General features: G+C 42.2%; 1 protein-coding gene across 1 annotated transcript; it reads right to left on the bottom strand.

The window, feature by feature from the left end:
- Positions 1–3,915: 3,915 nt before the first annotated feature.
- LOC138879639 (uncharacterized) lies at positions 3,916–10,943 on the bottom strand. Its single transcript, XM_070159258.1, has 7 exons — positions 10,766–10,943; positions 9,993–10,708; positions 9,636–9,780; positions 9,269–9,563; positions 8,889–9,096; positions 8,007–8,252; positions 3,916–4,026 (listed from the first exon to the last, which is right to left on the bottom strand). The coding sequence occupies exons 1-7, from the start codon at positions 10,941–10,943 to the stop codon at positions 3,916–3,918; spliced, it is 1,899 nt and encodes a 632-aa protein (XP_070015359.1).
- Positions 10,944–12,006: the final 1,063 nt, after the last annotated feature.

Below are 12,006 nucleotides of genomic sequence, written 5' to 3'. Positions count from 1 at the left end.
AATTTTCAACCAAAAGTGCAGGGCATTCAGTATTATTTTTTGAAGTTAATCTTTTCAAATTTCCAGAAAATTTCTTCAATATTTTTTTTCTCTGCCTTGAAAGGCAAGAAATGATGCCTTTATAGGCAAGAAAGTAGGGCAACCTTCAGATATTAGTCTTTGCACATTTGCCCCTTTTTAATTTTTGTTTTTACTAGTTAGTCCCTTATTTTCTGACTTGGTATCCAAGCAAGGCTATTTTCAACTTTCTAGGAAGTTTCTTGGATGGTTACTTGAGAGATTCTCTCAGTGTATTGCCCCAATTACCCCTAAGTGACTTGAAATTTACCTTGGACCAAATGAGTCACGGGTCGAATTGACCCGGCGGTTTAACCAAGTGAACGGGATGCCCTTCCTTTATAGATGGGTTAGACCCAAAGCCCAAACAGCTAAATAAACCCAACTAAATTGGTAACAACACATAAACGATTTCTTAAAACTAAACTGATTGATTGATTAGCCAACACAAACAAACAAGGAATTAACTAACCCAATTAATAGACCAGAATAAACTAATTAAACTAAATTAATGAGGCCAACATAAAACGGGAGAAAATCAAAGGCTTGACTATAACCTTAATAAAACTCAACAAATCAAGAACACACACATTTTTAAAAAAAAAGGATTTGAAAGAAAAATAGAGGGAACAGAAAACAATTCAAAACATCGGAAAATAGGTTAAGTCTTCAAATAGAGAAAAGGAGAAGAAAAGAAGAGGGACGAAAAGGTGAACTAAAACACAATTGGTCACGCAGAGAGATAGAAACTCACCAATCGAACTTGAAATCGGACATGCACAAAGAACTAAGCCAAACTTATGTCGATCATTTGTTCTTTGTCAAGAACAACTAAGCGACATCCATTTCGCCGAGTCCGAACCTCAAAGCATGATAAAATAGCGCTCCCCGAACATGTATGCTACCAGGATTGACGAAAAAATGATTTTGCACTTTTGGGGGTTGACCTTAGATTCAAGATTCGCGGAGCTCCGGGCAGATTCGAAGGAGAGTAGTTGTGGATTTGGTATGAGGGAATCATGGGGGTTCGGTGGTGTGATTTTGGTGGCGTTTGGAGGTGGCGCTGCCACCGGAGGCCGGAAATTTGGGGGCGGCTCAGATAGGGTTCCGGGTGTCTCTGGTGGGGTGTTGAGCAGAAGGGGTTCTGAGGGGGGGGACAGATTTCAGACACTTAAATACTCCCAAGGCTTTAGTTCTGAGCCGTTCGATCAAGGAGAGATCAATGGCTCAGATCAATACTGATCGAAACGACGTAGTTTCATTTGGGGGGAATCCGGACCGGGTCAGGCGTGGGTTGCATCGGGTATTGGGTGGTTTCCGTTTGGGCTGGGACGGTTGGATTGGGTTTGAGCCCAGATTTAGGTCTTCTTTATTTCTTTCTTTTTCTTTTTCAATTCCACAATTCTTTTCTTTTTCCCAAAATTAAAATAAATCCTAAATTAATTAATAATAATTTAAACTAAATTATCCTACCCAATTAGATTAATCACTCATCATGATATTTACAATAACTAATTAAATCCTAAATTTAAAGAAAAATTATACAATTCAAAATTAAAAAGTAAAATGCAAAATAAATTATTTTTGTGATTTTCATTTTTATAAAACAAACTAATTTGCTAATTAATCTAAAAATATAAAATTAAATCCTAAATGCAAATGCAACATATTTTATATTTTTCATGAATTAAATAAAATAAACATGCACAGACAAATGCAAATAATTAACAGAAAATGCCACGAAATCCAACAAAATTGCAAACACTGAAAGAAATTATTTTGTTTTGAATTTGTTGGAGTAATTCATATAGGGCAAAAATTACGTGCTCACAGCTGCCCCTCTTTGCCCGGAAACACGAAGAGTTTTCGTGCAAAGATAAGTGAGCGGATACGAGCGATTTTTGCCCGTTTGAATACTCTGTGGGAAGCAGTTTTGAAACATTTGACCGCACCCTGCTTCCGAGGTTGCCTACATATCCTTGACTAAAAAGGAATCAGGTCAGTGTAGTTCAGGAAGGTCTGGTAGCTGGGACTACCATGGAGCTGTGATTTCACTGCTGCTGCTCACTGAACCCTTTATTACACCGTCAAAATAAAACAAGAAGCTAGACTAGACTATGATCTATGGATTACAAAAGTTCTATCTATATCTTCAAGCTTGCTCTTGTGTTTCTTGTTGCCTTGTTGTCCTTCATTCTCTCGGAAACATCCGTTTGTTGCCACCTTGAATTATAAACTGAGGTGTTTTCCCCTTCTTCAGGTGGGCTCCTGACTGCTGAACTTGATATGTATTCACATGCTATCCAGGCGGGCTCCTGACTTCAAAACGTGAATGTATTCCCATGCTATCCGGGTGGGCTGCTGACTGGAAACGCATTCCCTGCTCTTCAGGCGAGCTCCTGACTTCAAAATAAACAAAGCAAAGAATTTGAGAGCTAAAACTTAAATGGTACTCCCTTGTTCTCCAGGCGGGCTCCTGACTGCTGCATTTGAAAGTATTCCCTGCTCTCCAGGCAGGCTCCTGACTTCAAAATAAACAAAGCAAAGAATTTGAAAGCTAAAACTTAAATTGTACTCCCTTGTTCTCCAGGTGGGCTCCTGACTGTTGCTCTTGAAAGTATTCCCTGCTCTTTAGGCGGGCTCCTGACTTCGACTTGAAATGTATTCCCTGCTCTCCAGGCGGGCTCCTGACTTCAAAATAAACAAAGCAAACAATTTGAGAGCTAAAACTTAAATGGTACTCCCTTGTTCTCCAGGAGGGCTCCTGACTGCTACATTTGAAAGTATTCCCTGCTCTCCAGGCGGGCTCCTAACTTCAAAACATGAATGTGTTCCCATGCTATCCAGGCGGGCTCCTGACTGCTGACTTGAAACGTATTCCCTGCTCTTCAGGCGGGCTCCTGACTTCAAAATAAACAAAGCAAAGAATTTGAAAGCTAAAACTTAAATTGTACTCCCTTGTTCTCCAGGCGGGCTCCTGACTGCTGCACTTGAAAGTATTACATGCTCTTCAGGCGGGCTCCTGACTTCAACTTGAAATGTATTCCTTGCTCTCTAGGAGGACTCCTAATTTCAACATAAACAAAGCAAAGAATTGGAAAGCTAAACTTAAATTGTACTCCCTTTGTTCTCCAGGCCGGCTCCTGATTGCTGACTTGAAATGTATTCCCTGTTATTCAGGCGGGCTCCTGACTTCAAAATAAACAAAGCAAAGAATTTGAAAGATAAAACTTAAATTGTACTCCCTTGTTCTCTAGGCGGTCTCCTGACTGCTGCGCTTGAAAGTATTCCCTGCTCTTCAGGCGGGCTCCTGACTTCAACTTGAAATGTATTTCCTGCTCTCCAGGTGGGCTCCTGACTTCAACATAGACAAAACAAAAATAAAGAAAATTTTCTGCCCCAGTTTGGCGACTGGGGACAGATGTGATTGTAAAACTAAATCATATTACCAAGTATTACTAAGGATTTGAAAGCTAGGTCCCATTATTCAGGGGGGTCCTGACAACTCTTAACTAAACGATAATTTAAAATCTACGTTATATCTTCTACATGTGTGACTTCTGCTAAATCTTGCTATCTAAGAGGATCTTTAAACTACTCCCCGTTATCCAGGAGGGTCCTGAAAATCAAAGGTCAAATTTTATCTTAAGGGTGACAACTTTCATGTCTAAATTATACTACCCTACAGCAGAGTTTACGCTAAATGTTGTTATCTAATCGAAATCTTAGAGCTAAATCCCATTATTCAGGGGGGGTCCTGGAAACTCCTAATTGAATCCTATCTCAAACATGCAAACTTCTAAGCTAACTTATATTCTTTTGGGATACATTTATGCTCGATTATGGTATTTCTAAACTTTAAACTAGGTCCCATTTTCCAGAAGGGTCCTGAAAATTAAAAATCAAACCTGTTTGGTGACTGCCTTTCTCCACGGAGAGTTCCTCTGAAACAAACAAACTTTTCTGCCTCTGTTTCAATCAAAAAAAAATTAGTCAGTTTAAAATGGTGGTTAGCCGATGGAATTCTTGCTGAAGATCTTTCCTTTGCATTGTTTTGTTTTGACTGGCTTTCCCGAACTGGCCCTGAACCGCTTTGACTTTCTGGCTGACTTTCAAACCCCATGACCTTTGACGAGCCGAGTGTTCTGTACCCCCACTATTGTTTTACTTCTGACCTTTTTATCTGAAACTTTGCATCTCTCATGACATTACCAATCCATTCCACCGATGAAACTTCCGGTGATTCCTTGTACCCCTCTCTTACATCATGTTATCCTTAGTATGCTTTGACCACTCCGTGCTTTGCAATTTTGGAAGTTGGTAGTGAGCTTTGAAATCCTTTTCCCTTGATTTGAACAAGACTGACATTGAAACATCTTTAGATAAATGCCCAAAAGAAAATGAAATGCAATGACTTTGCGGGTTAAAGATAAGAAGAATCCAAAACCAGATGACTGCTACAAAAGGAAAAAGGAAAGGAAACTTATCCGAGTGGAACAACTAGTACCAATGATCATGACATGCATTTCGGATTAATCGGCCCAATCTGTCCAACCAATCAACTTTCAGTTTACGTACTTTGTTGCCTCAGGATTTCCATGACCTGATTACTTTACCCAACCCTTGACCTTGTTCATCTTGCAGTGCCTTGAAAGGTTTTCACCAGCAGACCTCTTTCATTCGTTCATCTCTCAACTCACTTTCCCCTTACGGTGCCCGTGAGGGTTTTCACCAATAAGACTCTCTTATTCTTTTCTCTCAACTCCCGTCGCCTTACGGTGCCTGTGAAGGTTTTCACCAATAAGACTCTCTCATTTTTATTTCTCTCAACTCTCGTCGCCTTACGGTGCCTGTGAAGGTTTTCACCAATAAGACTCTCTCATTTTTACTTTTCCTGCTTGAACCAGAGTGTTGCCCCTGACATGAATTACATTTACCTGCTCGACTTGGCATTTCTCAAAGACTGATCAGAAGGTCTTTCTTTCGACCGTAATGCGGGCTTTTGGACAGGGTTAGGAAGAAAGGGTATAAAAGGCTCAAAACAATTCAACTGGGTTAAAATTACAACTTTCGGAATCAGGTTTCTCACAACAACCACAACTTCTACCCCAGTTTCTTGCATGGGGACTTTTGGATTTTGTTTTGATGGGACCGAACCGTGAGGCTGCCTACGTATTCTTAAAAGGAATCAGGTCGAACGTAGTTCATGTCATAGGAATTACTTTGTTGTTGTGATTTTTCTTTTCTCTTTCTTCTTCTCTTCTTTTTTTTTTCTCTCTTGTTTTTCTCTTTCTCTTTTTTCTCTCTTTTTTTTCTTTTTTTTTCTTCTTTTCTTCTTTTTTTCCTCTTTTGCTTTCCTCTTTTTCTTTCCTTTTCTTTCTTTTTCATGCTTGTGTTTCTGATATTCGCTACTGATTCCGAAAGAGGGGTATGAAAGAAAGTAAATAAGGGTCAAAAGGGGGTAACAAAGGATAAAGTGTTTAGATAGCAGAACAAAATGCCTTCGTCATTTCAATCTTCAAAATATGCCAAATACAAACAAGTACAATCAAAGGAAGAAATCATACATAGTATCTTTTGACTGTATCGGAATTGATAGCCATTTCTACACATTTCCCTTCTATATCTGTAAAATACAACGTGCCATTGGACAATACTCTGGATACAACAAATGGTCCCTACCTGTTTGGGGCGAACTTTCCTTTTGCTTCAGCCTGATAAGGCAAAATACGTCTCAACACTAACTAACCCACTTTACACTTCCGTGTACGTACCTTCTTGTTATATGCCCTTGCCATTCTCTATTGGTACAATTGGCCGTGACATACTGTTGCCAATCTCTTTTCATCAATCGGACTTAATTGCCCCAAGAAGGTTTTGACCCATTCAACGTCATCAATTTTTGCCTCAACGACAATCCGAAGGGATGAGATTTCAATTTCTGTGGGTATTACTGCCTCCGTTGCATACACCAATAAATAAGGAGTGGCCCCTACTGACGTATGAACAGTAGTGCGATAACCCAACAATGCGAAAGGTAACTTCTCATGCCACTGTCTAGAAACTTCCACCATTTTTCGAAGTATCTTCTATATATTCTTGTTGGTTGCCTCGACTGCTCCATTCGCCTTAGGGCGGTATGGGGTGGAATTGCGATGTATAATTTTCAACTACTGACATGTATCTGTCATCAGATGACTGTTGAGATTAGCACCATTGTCCGTGATGATTACCTTCGGAATCCCAAACTGACAGATGATATGTGAATGTACAAAATCGACCACTGCTCTCTTGGTCACAAATTTGAAAGTTTTCGCTTCAACCCACTTGGTAAAGTAATCAATGGCTACCAGAATAAACCTGTGTCCATTTGATGCTGTTGGCTCGATTGGCCCAATGACATCCATGCCCCAAGCAACAAAGGGCCATGGTGCCGACATTGTATGCAATTCAGATGGTGGGGAATGAATCAAATCCCCGTGCACCTGACACTGATGACACTTGCGCACAAAACTGATGCAATCCCGCTCCATAGTGAGCCAATAATAGCCTACACGGAGAATCTTCTTTGCCAAAACGTACCCACTCATATGTGGTCCACAAACCCCAGAGTGTAACTCGGTCATCATAGCTGTGGACTGTCTGGCATCTATGTATCTTAACAATCCAAGATCTGGAGTTCTTTTGTATAACACCCCTCTGCTGAAGAAAAATCCACTTGCCAATCGTCGAATTGTTCTTTTCTGATCACCTGTGGCCCGTATCGGATATACCCCCATCCGAAGGTATTCTTTGATATCATGGAACCATGGCTCCCCATCAAGTTCTTCTTCCACCATATTACAGTAAGCATGCTGATCATGGACCTGAATCTACAAAGGGTCCACATAAGCCTTATCTAGATGATGTAACATTGACGCCAGAGTAGCCAAAGCATCGGTGACTTCATTATGGATCCTTGGGATATGCCTGAATTCTATCGACTAAAACCGTTGACAAAGATCATACAAACATTGTCTGTATGGTATGAGTTTCAAATCCCTTGTTTCCCATTCTCCCTGAATCTGGTGCACCAGGAGGTCCGAGTCACCCAAGACCGAGACTTCCTGGACACCCATATCCACAGCTAACCTTAAACCCAGAATACATGCATCGTACTCAGCCATGTTGTTGGTACAGTAAAAACGAAGTTGGGCCGTAACAGGGTAGTGTTGTCCTGTTTCAGAAACAAGTACTGCTCCTATCCCCACGCCCTTCATGTTTGCGGCTCCATCAAAGAAAAGTTTCCATCCAGGCTTCTCGACTTGCTCCAACTCATCAATGTGCATCACCTCTTCATCAGGGAAATAAGTTTTCAAAGGTTCATAATCTTCATCAATCGGGTTCTCGGCCAAATGGTCCGCCAAGGCCTGTGCATTCATTGCAGTTCGAGTCACGTAGACAATGTCGAACTCTGTGAGCAGGATCTGCCACTTTGCAAGCCTCCCTGTGGGCATAGGCTTCTGAAAGATATACTTCAATGGATCCAAGCGAGATATGAGATAGGTAGAGTAAGATGATAAATAATGTTTCAGCTTCTGTGCCACCCAAGTTAGGGTGCAACATGTCCTCTCAAGATGAGTATACTTAACCTCATACGGCGTGAATTTCTTGCTGAGGTAATAGATGGAATGCTCCATCCTGCTAGTGATATCATATTGACCCAATACACAGCCGAATGAATTGTCCAATACCGTCAAATATAGAATCAAAGGTCGCCCTGGTTCTGGCGGGACCAACACGGGTGGATTTGACAAATACCCTTTTATCTTATCAAACGCCTCCTGACATTCATCTATCCACTTGACCGCATCGTCTTTCTTTAATAGTTTGAAGATAGGCTCACAAGTTGTCGTGAGCTGAGCGATGAACCTGCTGATATAATTCAATCTCCCCAACAAACTCATCACCTCGGTCTTGTTCTTCGGAGGTGGCAATTCCTGGATGGCCTTGATTTTTGATGGGTCCAATTCAATGCCCCAGCGACTGACTACAAACCCTAACAACTTTCCAGATGGCACCCCAAAAGCACACTTTGCAGGATTAATCTTGAGATTGTACCTGCGAAGCCTTCGGAAGAACTTCTTCAGATCCCTGACATGGTCAGACTGCTTTCTAGACTTCACGATCACATCATCCACGTACATCTCAATTTCCTAGTGTATCATATCATGGAATATTGTTGTCATTGCCCTCATGTAGGTTGCCCCAGCATTTTTCAAACCGAATGGCATGACCCGATAGCAGTACATTCCCCACGACATGATGAATACTGTCTTTTCTGCATCTTCCTCGTCCATCAAGATCTGATGATAACCCTCGTAACAATCCACAAAAGAACCAATCTCATGTTTGGCACAATGGTCAATCAATATACAGATGTTTGGCAGGGGAAAATTATCCTTCGGGCTTGCTTTGTTGAGATCCTGATAATCAACGCACACCCTGGTCTTGCCATTCTTCGTTGGCACAGGCACAACATTGGCTAACCAGGTGGGATACCGCGTGACCCGAATAACTTTCGCATCGAACTGTTTGGTGACCTCTTCTTTGATCTTTACACTCATATCCATTTTGAACTTTCTCAGCTTCTATTTGACAGGAGGGAATGTCGGGTCAGTGGGCAACTTGTGAACCACTAAATCAGTGCTTAGATCCAGCATGTCGTCATAGGACAATGCAAAAACGTCTTTGTATTCGAACAGTGCTTTAATTATCTCCTCCCTGAATTGAGGTTCCAGATGGACACTTATTTTAGTTTCACGGACATTTTCTTGGTCCCCTAAATTAACTGCTTCTGTATCGTTCAAATTAGGTTTGGCCTTTTCCTCAAAATGACTTAGTTCCTTACTAATATCTTCATAGACCTCATCATCCTCAAATTCCAACTCGTCATCACACTCAATTTTTTGCATTATTATTTTAGAGATAGATTGGCTTTTAAAACTGGGCCGAAGATTCCTCAAGCATGTCATGTCATTGATATCAGCATAAAAAGAACTGTACAAAAGAAGAAGAAAAAAAATTAGAAGGAATGAAGGAAAAGGGACAATTGCATTTCATTGAATTTAAAGATAACAAGGTTTTAACACATCCAACTGGACGGAACATAATATCTGAATTACAGACCCTGGAATAATCCAGACAACAAAAGAAAATCAAAACCCACTACCAAGACTCCCTCCGGATAGGAAGAGGAGTAGTTTCCCAGTTGTTGAGTTTTGCACGTGGTCCCACGAATTGAACATCTGCCCTGTTGGACCCTTCCCCAGCCTGAACCATGTTAACCTCGGCGAATAACCTTTCGAACCCCTTCTCCAAGTCTCCATCGGCACCAATCAGTGGTCCAGGAACCTTTGACAACAGTTGCTTTCCGATACCCAGCCTGACGAATGATCTAGACAGATGCGGGATTGGCTTTGGAAATGCCCATGCTTTCTGTTTCATTTTTCTAGCTCTTCTCACGTCTGCAACGGTAGGCTTGAACCCCAGACCAAAAGTATCCAGATTCTTTGGAAGAGAAGCTGGCTGCACAATACCTTGCAGAGATGCACCTAAACCCTTGCCCGGTACGAAACCATTTTTCAACATTTCAACAGCTACCATAACTGATGCCGCAGCCATCTTTGAAGTTGGAACGCACTTTCCTTTCGGAATTTTCTCTACCGATACTGTGTCGAAAACCTGATAAACCCATGGTCCCTTGTCATCATCAACCTCTATGAACGGAACAATGGCACCGTTGGGCACACACAAATTATCCTCGCCGTGTACGATAATTTCCTGTCGATCCCATTCAAACTTGACCATTTGATGCAGAGTAGACGGGACTGTTTGGCCGCATGGATCCAGGGTCGTCCTAACAACAAATTGTACGAAATATCCACATCGAGCACCTGGAATTCCATAGTAAATTCAATTGGCCCTATTGTGAGCTCAAGCACTATGTCCCCGACTGAATCCTTCCCTCCACCGTCGAATCCCCGAACGCAAATACTGTTCTTGTGAATTCTTTCATCCTCCACTTGTACCTTGTTCAATATGGAGAGAGGACAGATGTTCACGCTAGACCCGTTGTCGACCAGTACCCGAGTAACCACGGAATCTTCGCATTTCACCGTCAGATAGAGGGCTCTATTGTGCTCGGTACCCTCCACGGGAACCTCATCATCGGAAAAAGTGACTCGGTTTACCTCAAATATCTTGTTAGCTATCTTTTGTAAGTGGTTTACTGATATTTTGTCGGGAATGTGGGCCTCATTCAAGATCTTCATCAAAGCATGACGGTGTTCGTATGAATGGATCAATAATGACAAGAGCGAGATCTGAGCGGGTGTCTTCCTTAACTGTTCCACAATTGAATAGCCTTGCGCTTTCATTTTTCTTAGAAATTCTTCTGCTTCCTCCTCAGTCACTGCTTTCTTCACCAACACTGGATTATCTTTTGAGGTCTTAGCTTTTCTCAACTCTTCGGGGGCAAAGCACCTCCCCGATCGAGTTAAACCATGGGTCTCACACACTTCTTCTTTAACCTCTTTCCCTTGGTAAGTTACTATCACTCGTTCATAATTCCACGGGACCGCCTTGCTGTTGATCATTGGAAGCTGAGTTACTGGTTTTATAATAACAGGCTCTGTGCGAGCACCCTTCACGACCACAACAAGTTTACTTGTAACCCCTGGTACCACCACTTTAGCTTTCTCTAGTTTAACTGTGAAAGCGCTTGACGACCCTTTCCCGGCTACCCCAGCTGGCTTATTGTCTACCCCTTTTAACTGGACCACTGATTTCCCACTGGTTACCTTTTCCTTTGAACTAGTTTCACTGGAGTGGATCATCATTACCATCTACGAGGGTTTCTTGGCCTCCCCTCTCTTGTGTATCAACTCAATCATATGGGTCTCATGTTGAGCTAGCAGCGGATTCTGGTTGATATTTGGTGCTTCTGGGGCCTGAACCTCGATCCGATGAGTATCAATGAACTCTTGTACAACTGTTTTAAGTTTCCAGCATTTCTCTGTGTCATGGTCCGGGGCCTCTGAACAATACTCACAACTCACCGAGCGATCAAGATTTCTGGGAAGGGGATTCGGCAGTTTGGCTTCGATTGGATTCAACATGCCCAACTGTCTCAGCCTGTGGAATAGACTAGTATAGGATTCTCCCAATGGAGTAAAAGTCTTCTGCTTCTGCAGCCTCTCATTCTTAAAGGCTTGATTGGGTCGAAAACCTGTTCTAGGAGGATTTTTGTAGGCTTTTGGGGCTAGATAGCTATTTTGTGGAGCTTGGTATGGATTTTGTGGAACTGGCGCACGCCATTGTGCACGAGCGAGTGGTTGGGTATAAGTTTGTACATGATGGACCGAAAAATGGGGATCTGGAGGTGGGTAATAGTGTAGTGGTGGGTTATATGGAGTGTGGGGGTAAGTTTGGGGATAGGGTCGAGGCTGGTTGTAGAACTGTGGAAGGTTCCTAGATCCACCCCAAGCTGCAGACTCAATCGTTGCAACATCCTCTTTCTTCTTTTTTCCGAGTACACCCCCAGTACCGTTTTGAATGGCCTGGGTGGTTGCTTTGATTGCGGAATAACTCATGATCTTATTGGACTTAAGTCCCTCCTCAACCATGCCTCCCATTTTCACAACTTCATTAAACGATTTGCCCACTGCTGACACCAAATGACCAAAATAAGTGAGCTCCAAAGCCTGCAAGAAATAATCAACCATCTCACTCTCTTTCATCGGAGGGTCAACCCTCGCTGCTTGCTCTCTCCAACAGAACCCATATTCTCGGAAACTCTCACCGGTCTTCTTCTCGATCTTCGTCAATGACAGAGGGTCTGGGATGATTTCAAGATTATACTGAAAATGACAGGCGAAGGCTTGGGCCAAATCGTCCCATGTGTACCAA

Source organism: Nicotiana sylvestris, chromosome 10, assembly GCF_000393655.2.
Source record: "Nicotiana sylvestris chromosome 10, ASM39365v2, whole genome shotgun sequence".
NCBI lineage: Eukaryota > Viridiplantae > Streptophyta > Magnoliopsida > Solanales > Solanaceae > Nicotiana > Nicotiana sylvestris.
Note: the sequence above shows the minus strand (reverse complement) of the source record. Positions and strands in the feature narration are given on the sequence as shown.

Excerpts from the sequence above, each read along its gene's own strand:
- LOC138879639 (XM_070159258.1), bottom strand. The coding sequence starts at position 10,943 with ATGGTAATGATGATCCACTCCAGTGAAACTAGTTCAAAGGAAAAGGTA. Across the intron at positions 9,564-9,635 it reads TTTAGGTGCATCTCTGCAAG|ACGTGAGAAGAGCTAGAAAA; the intron begins GTATTGTGCAGC and ends CTACCGTTGCAG. Across the intron at positions 9,097-9,268 it reads CCTATCCGGAGGGAGTCTTG|TTCTTTTTATGCTGATATCA; the intron begins GTAGTGGGTTTT and ends TCTTTTGTACAG.